Below are 15,269 nucleotides of genomic sequence, written 5' to 3'. Positions count from 1 at the left end.
CCAACCCACCAACCTGCAGGCTTCATCTGTACATCTCTGACATTTGTGTATACTAGGAATTCCCTCCACCCAGACTGTTCACATACTGGAATTACTTACACTCACTTTTTGCTGTTATTTTCCAGGTGAGTAGAGCTTAAAAGCAAGGTTTAGGTTCTAGGTTTTGTGTTTATAACTAAATGCCAAATAAATGCCTTCATTAAGACACTCTCTGAAAATGGTGCAGTTGTCCGCTCTCTGCGATGGGACACTGCTCACCCCAACTGTGATTGCAGCCGTGTGAAGCTGCTATAAAACAGGTTGTCCCTCTAATGTGGTCTAAGTTCATTACCCTCCTCCTCAAATCCTGATCTTTGTGTTTGCTGGTGCTGATTGGCAAGTCTTGACACCGAAGACACGATGTTACTTCTTTTTTTGTTTAGTGCAGCTTTTTAGCAAATTTATCACTTACCTTTTTGTCTTACTGACACTTAGGACACTCATCCAGATTTTTCCCCCTAAAATAAACAAATCCATAACCCTAAAATGAAGTTTAGTAATTTAGTATTGGACTCCTCGGCGAGGGGAGCGTTGAAATGTGTTGCGCAGTACATGCCTTGTGGCCCTCGACAACACGCACGTTCGTCCTGTGGTTACATTTTACAGAGTGGTCTTGGCATTCTTGGTCCCATCTTCAGGCAAGGAAATGGGATAACTTGTTGTTGTGCATGTTTGTGTATCTTTTCAGAGGGAACACTTTGGCAGGCACCATTACAGCCCAGCAGTAAATTGCCTTGTAAATTACAGTGCCGGGGTAATAAAGCCAGATTTGTATATCACCGGGAGTGGAGACTGTGTCTGTCTTGTAAATTTAATTAAACAGCAGGTGCAAAATCAGGTCATATGGCTTTGATGTGCCCCATGTGAGAATGACAACCAGACAAAGATTCTAATACGAGCGGCATTTACATATTTTTGCATGTGGCGTGCGGCTTGTACGGAGGTAGGGGGAGCCTCGCCTATCACCTTGTAGTGTATTAAATTTCCCCCAAATTAAAGAGGATTTTAAATTAGCTGTCACCTTCAATTTTAATAGATCTACAACTAAATAAATGCTTAATCTCTTTAAAGAAAAACATCCCCTTGTTTGTTTAGTGTGCATATAAATGCTGCTATTACCTATAGCTAGTGAAGACTGAAACACTTTTGGACTAATTGGCTCTTATTGCCTGTCTCCTGTACATTGCACCTCATCACTAACCTATTAGAGTGCAATTAAAGAACTTCTAAAACTTCTCAACTTAAGTTAAAAAAAAAAAAAAAAATCAATGCATGCTGGATGATATTGAGAAAAACTGCAGTTTTTCTGGCCAACTGGAGTTGTGTTTTAATATAGATCTCCTTCAGGCTGATGTGCACTGAAGCCAAAAATCATCCTCTTATGGCTATGCTTGACCTCTGACACTGTCAACGCGCTGTCTGGGCTCCAGAAGGCCCTTTCCTGTACATCTCTTTGAGCTCTCTGCCAGAGAGCCTACAAATGTGTCAGCGGCATCAGTTGACCTGTCTGCAACACCTTCGCTTGTTTCTTCTACATTTTTTTTCTCTTCTTCTTTTTTTTTCTTGTTGGGAGGAAGTGGTTGATAATTACCACCTAGGATGTAGCCATCTGTGCCGCCCTTTCACGGCCTGTTAAGCTCGCTTTTCAGAAAGTTTACTGTTGACAGAGGGCACGTGAGAGGAGTGAACACCGGGGCATGCTAAAAAGATTGCACACTCAAGCAGTATTAGAAGCAGCGCTAAGGAGCTGATTTACAGGCTGAGGAGGAGGAGGCGGCAAAGGAGTAGGTGCTAAAGAAGGATGGGGTTGGGTATGCTCATTAATGTGCTTGCATCCAGAATAGTAATACTGGAAATTTACATCTAGTCAACATCAAACCATTTAATCTGATCATTACTACTAAGCGAGTTTAAAAGTGACCACAGAAGTTCACCATCTCCAGCTTGTTTTCATCCCAGCGCGCACGCTCTGCTCGTGTTCCGGCTCTGTAACTTTTCATCAAACCTGCCCATCACTCAGAGCTGCCTATTGTCGTCAGACGTGAGGGACACCTGTGTTTCTGCAATAAAGCACCAGTTATCGTCAAGCTGTCGGATATCTGTCACTATGGCAGGCTCGATGTGGAAGCCTTCACTGTCAAAACCTGTCACTTCACTGAGTCTTTAATGAGAAAAAGCCAAGTTGGAACCACAGGCACAGACGTGTGCGTCTGAGTGAGTGAGAGATGGAGCAGGCTGAGGGAACAGGTGCATGGCTGGAAGCTGTGGTGGTGGTCGGAGCAGTAGGGGCTCGGTAGAGTACGTCATTCCTGATAGCTGATGATTCCAGTCCCACTAATCAAACGCACATCAACTGCCAGTGACTAAAAGACATGACTGACATTTCATAAAGAGCAGCGGGATGGAAATCGATCCAGCTCCGTTTTACAAACTTCCTCTTAAACTCGCAAAGGAAAATATTTTTTCCCCACTCTAGCCTCGGGTATTATAAAAAAAATCAATTTGTGAGCTTCAGATAATTTTCTTCCTAAACCAAATATAAACTGAACTGGAGCATCCTTCCATGATTGATTTCCCTGCAGTTCATTTTCCACCTGGCAATATCCTCATTAACTTGAGTGCGTTTGTATTTGCCTTTGCGTTCATGGCAAACCCGACTCCGTAAGATCCTCACCAGTGCGTCATCTTGACAGAAAACAGAATTTGTTAAGATTTCTTCCGGCAATCGGCAACTGTTATCCTCACCAGGCAGGCCTGCTGTCCCGGCAGGCTTTTCAGAGGCCAGGTGAGGAGGCTCAGGTGAATGCCCCAAGGCAAACTTCTCGCAGATAAAAATCGAGAGAAAGGAGGGATGTTGGGGAATGAGACAGGAGGCAAGTGGAGTTGGAAAAAACAGGAATAGTTTAGAGAAAGAAATGGGTTTAGGCGATGAGGCAATGAGGTGCAATCGCAGGAGGCTAAGTCAAACAAAACTCGGTGCAAAGGGAGAGGATGCCGATGACACATGAAATCAACAAAAATGCAGAATACACATTTTTTTTCATCATGGATTAGTCCAGGAAAATACATATTCTTATTTTAACTTCACATAAAAGTGATTTTTCTTCACCAAACTCTGCTGTGTTTGAATGAATTCCAGTACTTTTATTCACTTTCTTGTCCAATTTGAATGGGAATACTCATCTGAGTGTTTAACTAATCTAAAAAACAGCTATGCAGTTGGAATAAATGTGAAACTACAGTCAGCAGCTTAGCTTAGCATAAAGAATGGAAGCTAGGGAAAACAGCTGTCCTGGATCTGTCCAGAGGAGAGAAGCAAGTGAACCCTGTGAGAGGAACAAGTTTTTAAAAAGAAACTACAGACTATTTTTTGCACATAACTGTGATGTCCTGAAGTTTCTTCTATGCCAAAACCTTGTAGTTTTCTGCAGGCTAAGAAAAACATGTTGGTCGCTAAGATGTTCAGCAGTATCAGTCTTCTTATCCAACTTTCAGCATTGATATTTTGCGACATCCACTTAAAAAAATTATTTTAAGACTATCCATTCTTTTTTTGAGCCCATCTTGCTGAACCACAGGAATCTAATGAGAGCTAATAGGTGTCACAGCCTTGAGGGACAATGAGCAGTACAGCTCCACGCTGGGAGAAAATAGATCAGAGGCGGAACCCTGTCACCGTATGTCAATCACCAGCTGATGTACAATGGCCCCTGGTCACAATTAGAGCCCTCTGTGCAAGTATGAGCAAATACACATGCCTAATATTAAACCTTAACCTCCATTGGGAGCTAGCAGGGAGCTCTTAGCTCATAATGTCAATGTGTGTTTACGGCATTCTTTCCTTAGTGGAAGTCTCCATCAGAGTGACACGTGAGAGTGAAAGAAAGGAAAGTCAGAATGGGTGTGAAAGCTCAGTGGGACAGAAAATACTGAACGGTTGTATTGTTGTATTCTGCACCTACCAGTGTTTCCTAAGTGACACATGTGCAAACAAATAGGTGAACAGAATGAATGTGTGGTTTATTTATCCCCAGCTAATTTGAAAAAATGTGTTGCAGGATCGAAAAATAGGTGGAAAAAGAAAAAAAAAAAACATCTTAACCATTCTGCACTGAACACATCACTTAATATTTGATATATTTAAAGCCACTGTGTGCCACTACTCACAAACACAATGGGATGTTTTTCATAGCACTCTAGTTCCCTCTTCTGGCAAATGGATTTATGGTTAATATCGAGTGAATGGTGAATATTGCTTTCAGCACTATCGATTACGTCCCACTGGCGCACCTTATGGACTGGATGGCTCATATGGATGTTTCTACTGATTTCTGGTCACTCAAAGAAAATCTAAAGAAAACATTTATAGCTGCAAACATTTAACTGAAACCTTTTGAGACTGAGAGAAGTGAATATCTACATAAACACATTGACCAAAATCAGACAGGCATTTTTAAGTACTCTCTAATTCAGTGTGTATGTTTTACTGCGGTCTTTAAATCTGTCTTTTCTGCTCTCACATGAGTGGTTCCCAATTTGTCAATAGCTCTACATGAGGTCATGACATAAATCATGCAAAAATAAAGCTGTTTGATAAGGTAAAATCTGCTGAAGTGTTAGTGGTTTAAAGACTTGAACTGTTGCTTCAGTGACTGGGAATCGAAGTCCAGAAGATTTTGAGTCCCTGCTCTGAATGTTCAACTACTAACAGGTCGAGCAGACAGATCATGCAAAGCACCGTTAAGATAGTTCAATTTGTATTTCATGCATTAGACACACTAGGTTCACATGCATTGTATATTCAGTTTAAATTAAAAAGTAAATAAAAGGCTTCTGACTATTTTAAGACTTTCAATTCTCACTTCTCAATTTTGAAAGCTTAAAGCTTAAGAGCATTGTTGATATTGTAAGTACAGAGCAGCAGATGAGGGGGGTGTTGATGGGGAGCAGGATGACGACTTGGCAGCAGAGTGTTGGAAGGTAAAGCCAGAACAGACCAGCCTGATGGGCTGGCAGCCAACACACGTGTGATAGCAGAATCTTATGTTCTGTAACAGAGCAGGTGCAAAGGCCTCGTCTCTTCTCTTCCCATCCAGCCCCTCTTTCAGTGCCGGGGCTTGGCTCTCGGTTTCCAGTTTCTCTGAGGTTCAGCTCTTTGTCTCGCAGGTGATACACTCATCTCTGTCTCTCCGTCCATCCCCGCACCTCCTGGCACTCTCTCCCTGCATCATACTTCATTTGCTCCAGATAACACATCAGCTTCAGCGCCCATCCACAAACCTTGTCACCATGGTGCCCACAGATGGCAACTTCCTGTGGTCCTGCCTAGTGATTGGTGGAGCGACTTCCAAACAGAGAACAGCTGGTGAGGGATGATATATCACCGAGCGTTTGCACTTTCATTTTCAGGGTTGTCTTGTTAATGCTCCCGATCCAGCATCTGGCAGGAAATAGAAACAAAGGAAGAGAGAAGGAGAGAACAACCTGTTCTTTGGCAGACCTTAACAAAAGGCCGATACATCTTTGATGAACACAAAGAGATGCAGTGGAACAGAAAGAGCCGCAGTGAATAAGAAGGAAAGATGCTTGGTGCAAGTTAAATAAGGACTAATCGAAATATTATTGTCTATATGATTCAGTCATTTTTTTATACAAGTTATTAAATGAACCAGACAGGAGGGTTAGAATAAATTAAAGAAAATAAAATAAACCTGTGAAAGGTGACAAAATTAGCTTTTTGTCAGATCTGTTACTCTCTTCTCTCTTTAAGTCACTTTGGACTTCAGGTATCTCTTAATAGAAAATTACACATTTGGAACACTAGAGGGAGCTATTTGACAATTGCATGAGCCAAAAGGCGTCTTTGAGACATGTTAAGAGATTTATGGAAGCCCGTTTCTGCCACTAAAAAAAAACAAAACCAAAAAACAAGTATCCATAACTCGAAATTTCTAAACATAACGTGAAATTACAAGAAACTTTTCTCAAATTAATAACTTGAAATTTCGAGTTAGCTCTGCCAATCAGTAATGAGGTCACTTTCTTGTTACCCGGAAGCATATGGCGCAGAGTAACGCGCACTCAAAACCGGATCGCAACAAATTGGCGATTTCGCGAGTACGTTTGCTGATAGTAACGCCATGTGATTCAGCTAATAACACAAGGATTTCATCATTTTTGAAGTCACGCTGAAAATACTCTGCAATCTGTGCATTCATGACTGGATGTAATGCCGGTAGCTTAGCTGTAGCATTTGTACCTGAGGGCTTCAGCTTCCGGGTAACAAGGAAATGACGCCATTCACGTAGATTACTGATCGGCACTGCTAACTCGAAATTTCAACTTATTAACTCAAAATTTCGAGAAAATAACTCAAAATTTCAAGTTATGGATCCTTTTTTTTTTTTTTTTTTTTTTATGTGGCGGAAATGGGCTTCCATAGAGATTCATTTCCCCTGCATGCCACACTTAAATACGAACTGAAATTAATCACAACTGTAAAAGACGTCTCTAGGTTACATTTTTCACCTATTTGTAAGCAGCTCCAGTTTGAGAACCACTGGCATCAGTGAAAGAAGAGGACACAATCACGAAAACAACAACCTTTAATACCTGGTGTCACAGTGTTAGTGGAACTGTAGATATATTAAGATGCCAATTCTAAAGTTGTACAGAATGGATTTAATGCAATTTTACAATGGTCATAGCTTTGTTATCATTTAACCTTTAATTACTCAGTGAACTAGAGACATTGTTTTCTCATAGTCCTGTGTATGCAAAGCAGTTTCTTTGAAAATAACCCACCTACGGGAGTGACCGATAATTGTAACTCATTATAATTAATATACGACCAATAAAGGGGCGAAAAATCCCTCTATATAAACGGATAATACAAATACACAAACTGATGTAACAAGTGTACAAAACATAAAAAAAGAAAAAAGTAACAGACACATGAAGGCCATCTACTAAATATAGGAAGGCTGACCAACATATTTTATGGCTGAACATCAAAGTGCATTTTCTAAACGAAAGAAGAAGAAGAAAAAAAAAAAAACCCAAAACAGGATGACGACTTTATCAGTGCCACCATATGAAAGCTCTTTAGAGGCTACAATATTATATTTACCATGTAGAAGTCAAAGAAAACTCATGCAGCTTCATCTCTTGACACAACAAGTTATAAAATATAGACTGCTGCTCGTAACCAAACTTGATCTGATAGTTACAAAGTTGATTTTGAGCCTTTGTAAAATACTCTTTCCATTCAGGGCCCCAAGTAATGACAAGCAAGCCCTTACTCAGGTCATCCTATTCTCCAGCACCTGTGCTGATGAATCATCTGCGTGAAGTGGTTGTACTCTGTAGGCCTTTATGTCGAGCCCTGAAAAAACAAGTAATTATGCTGCCCTTATGTTTGTTGCATAATACAGTATCTACCTGTTTATTAATGCCAGCAGACATTGGTAAAGAAGAATGTTGAGTTTGAAAAAGAAAAGAAACAAAGTGTCCATGATTTGTTACTTTGTGCCTTTCAAGAATTTGATGGACTTTTAGTTTTTGGACTTAAATGTTTACTAGTGGTATCAGCCCCCTCCTGCTGTTCCTCAAACTGTTAAAACCCCTAAAAAACAAATTTAACAAACCAAACAAACATTTGTGATCATCTGCATCGACTTTTCCATAGAGTTCATTTTAGCTGCTAAACTCTTCCAGTAAAACACAGCAGGCACCATATCACGCACGTCACAGATCATAGCAAGAAGTAAAACGATAAAATCCATATTATACAGTGCAGCGCTTACATAAAGAAGCAATCATTTCAACCCTGTAAAAACTGTTAATACATTACAAAGACGTGATCAAAATGCACACACAGCTCAGCTTCCTTTTGCCTTCTGGGAAATCTGCTTGGCACGATTGTCATTAAAACAATGAGAGTTTCAGCAATTTAAATGATTTGCAGCGAAGAAATGTTGCTTTGAAAGGTAGTAAATTTAACCGAATTCAGTGTCAAATGATCATGCTCCTACAGAAGGCAAGGCCAATGAAAGCAACCCAAGCTACAGGTAACGCATTCAAACCTGAAGGCTACTAATAATAACAATGTTTTTTCTAAAATTTTATATAAGAGTTAAAAACAGGTGAAAACTGGTGGGAGGTGCAGGTGATCAGCTACTGTTTAGCTTATACAGTATTAGCTACTCTTGTTAACCCCTTTATTGGCAACTGTAGCCACACTTTTAATGAAATGCTACATGAACACTGATGAATTGCACCAGAAGGGAAGCGAGAAACCGAATGGCTTATTAAAACACTGGAATGGCTATGACAGGTTGGCACAGTGGTTAGCACTGTCGCCTCAAAGCTCGAACCTGATGTTCAACTCTGGTCTTTTCTGTGTGGAGTTCACATGTTTTTCCTTCTGCGCCTGTGTGGTTTTTCTTCAGGTGCTCTGGTTTCCTGCCACACTCCGAAGACATGCAGGTGCTATGAGAGTATAAATTAAATGTCTCCATTTTAAACTGAAAGGTTTCTACTTTTTTCCTAAACTGACTTACAGTTTTGGTAAAGAAACAAACAAACAAACAAAAAAAAGCACAATCTCTTTCAATTGCAGGCTTTACGTGTTGGGACATAATAAAAGAAAATCAGTTGGTCTTTAGAAGGTCTTAAATTGGGTAAATACCACCTCAGATGATTAACAAAACATGATGTGTCACACTGCTTCAATATTTATTTAACAAAAACTGAGATAAAATGCAGAAACCGTGGGTGAAAAACTTCAGTGCAGACTTACTGCTTCCATAGGAAATAAGAGGGGACAATAGCAGCCAGATGCTGCTAATCAAATGCACTTGTTTAACTGATCATGTGCTAGTGTGACCAGCTCTATAAAAGCAGGCGTCAGTTTGCTGGTCTGGAGCACTCAGGTGGCTTTTAATGAGGGAAGACCTCGGCAATGATCTTAAAGAGCGACCGCTGCTGCCCATCAATCGTGGAAGGCCTTCTCCAAACTATTTTACAGTGAAAGATTTTTCACATCCATCCAATCATTCTCTTCTACTCTCTTCTATCCTTACTGGGGTTGTGGGGGGCTGGAGAATATCCCAGCTATCATAGGGTGAGAGGCGGGGTACACACTGGATAGGTCGTCAGTCTGTCGTAGGGCTAACGCAGAGAGACAGACAACCACTACTCACATTAACACCTATGGGCAATTTAGACTCACCAGTTAACCTAACTCCTCTAACTGCAGGTCTTTGGACTGTGGGAGGAAGCTGGAGTACTCTGAGAGAACCCACGCAGACACAGGAAGAACATGCAAACTCCCTGGAGAAAGGGAGATGGTTAAGGCTAGATGGTGGAGTCGAACTCAGCACCTTCTTGCTGTTAGGCAACCGCTGTGAGGGAACAGTGCTAACTGCAAAAACCCATTAACTACATCTCAAGACTCTCCAGGCCTCAGTTAGGATATTAAATGTTAAAGATGACAGTACAATTAGAAAAAAGAGAAAAACAAACAAGTATGGCTTGTTTGGAAGTGTTACCAGGACAACGTCTCTTCTCTCTATAAAGGACTCCTTAGGTTTGCAAAGCTGAATCTGAACAACTTGCAAGGCTTCTGGAACAACATAGATGAGACCAAAGTGGAGACATTAGGCTATAAAGCCTAATGCCACTTATGCTGTGTTTGGTTTTCACCAAGTCAACACAGACCCCTCAGACCAACTATCAAGCACGGTGATAGAGGGGTGATGATTGGGGCTTGATTTCGAGCCACAGGACAACTTGCAATCTTTGAGTTGACCATGCACTCATCTGTAAGCCAAAGTATTCTAGAGTTAAATGTGAGAACACCTGTCCATAGCTGACCAGGACAATTATCCAAAACACACCAGCAAATCTACAACAGAATGGCTGAAAAGAGGGGGAAAAAAGGGTGGGGTGGGACGGCAAATCAAGGTGTTGCAATGACACAGTCAAAATCCAGACATCAACCCAACTGAAATACCGTGATGAGACACTAAGAGAGCTGTGCATAGATAATTGCACAAAAACCTAAATAAATTAAAGCAACACTGAAAAATAAGCATGCCAATATTCCTCCACTGGACCCAGAGGACCAAATATTTTCTTTTATTATGTCCTGGTCTGAAAAACCTCCGAACTGACAGTTGGCGTACCGTGATTATAACCAGGTAAGATTGTTTTTGTAAAAAGGTCATTTCATCTTTCTGAAGACTGCAACTTCAGGTTTCCAGAGAAGACAAATTTCTTCTCTGGAAACCTTAAAACTAGCCTAAGGACAAAAAAACCAAACAAAAAAACCCAATGCACTGTATATAATGATCATAAAATGGATATTTTCCAGATGATTCCCTGATTAAATTAAAGCGACGATATGCTGACATTCTGCAGCTCTCATTACACAATACTTCCATACAATTAATCATGGCCAATCAATAACCTTATCATTACGGTAATGCACAAACTTGCATAGATAAAGTGATATAGTATAGAGCAGCTTGATATTCATGTGCCCAAAGAGTTAACATGCTTTTTAAATTTATTCTATAGGCTTTTCTGACATTCCTGCAAGGAATAGCTGCTTTTTGTTGGAGGTCTAACTACCAACAAAACAAAACAGACACTCGGACCACTAACATATGCAAGTTTGCAGTTTGAGCCAGCGGGTATTTGTTAAGACTCAAAAAGTGGGAGATCTGAGTTGATCTTGAGATCATTCACAACCATAGCTGGATTGATCGCTCTCCTGCTTAAAGAGGCTCAGAAAATACAGGGCCTAGATCACAAAGAACACCATTTGAGAACAATTGTTTATATTATATGTAGAGAGAGATATCCTCGGTTTTTTTGTTTTTCTTTTTTTAACAGTATGGCTATTAACAGAGTGGCATATGAATGACATCATAGAATCGTCTGGATATAAAGGGCTTCACTGACTAGTCCTTAAAACATGCTTTCCCTGGGATCATTTGGATCTGACTTGTTCTTTTAGTGCATGGGGGCTTGCCTGATTTTCACTACTTTTAATTTAAGGCCATTCATTTCTATTTGGCTAGACTGCCGCCTAGGGACTGAGAAATACAGGAGTGACATCTCTTTTAGTGAATTAAATTAAAACAACTCCACAGCACGTGGATACGAGGTCCTTTGATAGAGTTTAATTTAATGCTAAAGGGGAGTGCCGCTCAATTTGTGACATTTGTGAATTTAATGTAGAATGCAAAGACAGTAAAAGAAAGTAAGGTGATAGTTAACCAAAACAAGACGCGATTATCATTTTATCACAGGAAAAACTGTTTTTTTTTTTCCTTTTAATGTAGTTGAGAGGCAGTCCCCTTTAATATGTTTGCCTAACAGTTGGAAAAACACTGTAAAGTACAACACATAGACACTACTTTGAGCACAGTTCTATTAAAAGCGCAGGATTATAAAACATTGACATCATCAAGAGGACGTGCTATACACTGAGCTGAGAGTGACGCTAGCCTCCCATCTCTACCTCAGTCGCAGACATGACAAAGAAATCATGTTCTGTGCGCAAATCGAGTGAACACCAAACATCTGTGGTGTAACTCTATTATGCTACTGACTGAATCTGTAGAGCTACATCGAGTGTGGTGGTGAGGGAAAAGCTTTTGTTGCGCATAACAAACCGACAAAACAGAGCGATGAAGTAAGAGTTCTTTCTAAGGTGGCTCCTGCATGACATGGTCCATACAAGAATAATAATAAAGAAAAAAAAATCGTTTCTTAATGTTGATTTTTTTTCCCCCCTCCTTCACTTGCAATTACCCACCAAAGTGCAACAACAAATTAACCCACACCTCAGGAGAGGAGAGGGGGGAGGGGGGGGGGGGCAGCTGAAGTGGTGCAGTCATCCTCCATGTCCCCAGTCTGGCAACTTCTCATACATTTGGACACAGTAGTCCCTCAACGAGTCTCATGTCCACTAACCTTTGACCCCTGCACCTCTCTCCCTTGAGATAAACATGTAGGGTCGCTTTTCTGCCATGCCTCCCTCATGCAGAGCAATGGATCCCCAAGCGGCTTGGGCTGGTGCAGGTTGAGCCCAAAAAAGAAGAAAGCTTTCAAAGCTGGTGGGATGGGGAAAAAAAATGTAAAAGGGGTGAAAAAGGACAAAAATAGATAGGCCCATCCTTGAAGCGGCTCCCTGTGCCAACTCAGATGGTGTTTTTTAGGTTGGCAATGGGTCATCATCGCCTTTGCTGCACTTGCACTTGCAGCAGAGTACGATGGGAGTGGCCAGGAGGAGGAAGGGAGAGGCAACCAGCAGGAGAAGGCCAAAGCCAGCAAAGATTCCCACAACCTGCAGGGACACAGCAGCGAGACATTAAATAAAACAACAACAACAACAACAAAAAAAACATTATTTAAATAAATGCAGCACTCTTTTAAACATACAAGCAGCCATGCATTTAATCTATTAATCCTGCAATTCAAGTAGCGTTAACAGCTTTCAAGGTCATTTCTGAAAGTTTTATTGCTGATTTTCTCTTCAGTATGTGTCATATAAGTTACCGATATTTTTTTGAGCAACTGTGCATATACTGTTTCCCAAGTGTCCCAAACTATGAGCACGATTTCTGCAGTAACACATGTTCACCAGTGGATGTCACCAAGTGCTTTAAAATGATCTTTTTTTTTTTCTCAACATGTTAAGAATGATCGGTTTTATTCCAGTTTTACAATCTATATTTTCATAATTGGGCAAGCCCTTCACTTCACTTCTTTTTTTTTTTTTTTTTACTCAGAGGGAAAAAAAGGATATCAAACAGTGGAGATGCCATTTTATATCATTAAAATAAGTTCTATACTGCAGTACATAAAGACAGAAAGCCTTTAGTAAAATGTTCTTACTCCCACAAAAAAATAAAAATCTAAGGACATCATGATTTTGTCACATAGTGAGACTGTACATAGCAAAGTCACACATTCAGTTACATAATTATGTACTTCTCCAATCAAGTGGCACAAAGGATGCTTATTTTCCAGCAGAACCATTTTGTGTGGAAGTTATGCAAGTGTTCTACTAAGGAGATGGTTTTTAGGAGTTACCAACACAGTTATAGATTTAAGAACTGTGGAGTTACATGTTGGTAAAATCCAGCTTTGTTTTGTTGGTAGCCAGGCAACTTAAGTAATCCACCACATGGGGGAGCCAAACTCCAGGAAATTCACACAGCATGATAGAATACATAATCGGCTGTCACATGCAACAGTGACTTATAATAGCACAATGGGTTTTTTCTTCCACCAGTTTATTTAGGAAAATATATTTTGCAAGATTGCTTGCATGCAGGGTTCTTTTAAAATAAATAACAACAACAAAAAAAAAAACCCTGCATTAACTGAGCGTTGGCTAATGCATTAACTGTTATTTTTTCAACGAAAAGGCCTTGTGTAGTGAAAAACAAACAAAAAGTATCAAGTACAGGGTCTTCTTATTAACAGATCGTTGTGGCACTTTGAAGCATAGCATGTGACATTGCTTCAGAACGATGGTACGTGGCTACAACAGAAGATGCTTTGCTCTGATACACCTTGGCTTTATAAAGCAAGCGAAAGGGAGGCTTGCATATATGTGAAAGCCCAAACGGGTGTGAAATGAGGAGAGCGAGACAGAGAAAAGAGACACATACAACACTGAAGCTATAGCTGGCCTCCACCAGCTGAACTGTAATCATATGACTCAGCCTGCCCTACTAGGCAACAGATGCCAATGTGTATGCTAATACTGGGAAAATAGCAAATATGCTGGACAAAGGGATGTGCTAAGCTATGAATAGATTTTTTGGCTAATAAGTGATACTGAGAGGGCATTTGGGAGCTCAGTCTATGAATTAAGCACTTCAATATGTTGTATCATGAGGAAATCTAATCCTTTATATGCAATGTGTAGCTTTATTGGATTATCGCCAGGTAAAGAGAGACCTTGGTTATGTAAACTTTTTTTTTTTTTTTAAAGCCTTAAACAGCAGGACACTGACCACTAGACACTTGTCGCTGCATGTGGATTGAGTTGTTCTTTTGCTTTTGTGCTGTTACCATAATACGAGCCCATCACTGTATGTGAATGTGTGCACCGAAGGAGAGACTGAAGCAGAGCCAGGGAGCACGTGTGAGGCCACATGCTGCAGCGTGGCAGAGAGGGGGAGGCAGAGGGGGAGGGGTGGGTTGCCGAGTGTGACTTGCGGATGGGGAGGTGGGTGTTCTCACCTGTGTTCTGTGCCAGATAACGGACGCCCTGGAGTGCCCCAGTTTGTTTCGACAGGGCCCTTTGTCATAGTGGATCAGGAGAAAGTCATCCTAGCACATGACACACATACAGATAAAGACTTGAACATCAGCTATCTGAATGATACGGGTGGGCGTTCAGAGAAAATTGCTTTTTAAGTGACCTGCGGAGCACGGTCGCCTGTATGCTCACACAATTAGGATTATATAAGGGCACCACAGCTCATTAATCACCAAAGTTATATGAGTTCAGCTGAGGCTGTCGCTTTGAACAGTCAAAATAATGAAAATTGCAAATACTCTTAATGTAAAGCTACAATTTTCTGATAATTAGAGATATTGTTGTTCCATGGAGTCAAATAATTAGCGGTGTGAAAATACGTTACAGGATGAGGAATAAAGATGCCACTCACATCCAGGGACTCCAGACAGTACCAGCAGAAGGCATGCTTGCAGTTCTTGCACATCATCTGTGCACAGCCCTCGTCCCTCTCAATGTAAACTTTACATTTAGGACAGCGCTTGATTGGTGCATCATCCTCTTCGTTTTTATAAAAAGAGCTGAGGAGAAGAGACGCAAGTTAAGTGTTCAATTCAATATTCATACTATGTGGCATAACAGGATTTTATGTAGTTCTAAATCAGATTCATCTAAATAAATACATATGTAGGTGTCACCAGTCACTAAAATGACCTTGAACTCAACCCCAGACTAACATTCTCCTGTCCTCTCGGTGTCAGGTTATCTGTATCCATTTCTCCCATTATTTCTAAACAGCTGACTCCGACAACCTGTGCATGAACAGCGCTCTGTCATTTTGCGAATTATCCGAAGACAGCAAACAGGCCCATTGATTTTTCAGGCCGGTCTCCATGAATCTGTCATACTGTTCGTTTGAGTGAAACACAATACAGTCTCAACACCTCCACCACTTTAGCTAGAA

At 40.7% G+C, this 15,269-nt stretch overlaps 1 protein-coding gene across 2 annotated transcripts in view; it reads right to left on the bottom strand.

Annotated features, from left to right (window-relative positions):
- Positions 1-7,027: 7,027 nt before the first annotated feature.
- Positions 7,028-15,269, bottom strand: part of rnf144aa (ring finger protein 144aa) — a 30,913-nt gene continuing 22,671 nt past the window's right edge. For both annotated transcript variants that reach the window (XM_085391583.1, XM_085391582.1), the window contains exons 6-8: positions 14,739-14,886; positions 14,308-14,397; positions 7,028-12,397 (exon numbers count right to left, since the gene is read on the bottom strand). In XM_085391583.1, coding sequence (XP_085247709.1) covers positions 12,266-12,397; positions 14,308-14,397; positions 14,739-14,886 — 370 coding nt within the window. In that variant the 3' untranslated portion in view covers positions 7,028-12,265. The remainder of the gene's footprint in view (positions 12,398-14,307; positions 14,398-14,738; positions 14,887-15,269) is intronic.

This window comes from Rhamphochromis longiceps, linkage group LG19 (assembly GCF_057381845.1).
Source record: "Rhamphochromis longiceps isolate RC_006_pf linkage group LG19, R_longiceps_female_GT1.1, whole genome shotgun sequence".
NCBI classification, from domain to species: domain Eukaryota; kingdom Metazoa; phylum Chordata; class Actinopteri; order Cichliformes; family Cichlidae; genus Rhamphochromis; species Rhamphochromis longiceps.
The sequence above is the reverse complement of the archived record's forward strand: the minus strand, read 5'-3'. Positions and strand labels throughout refer to the sequence as shown.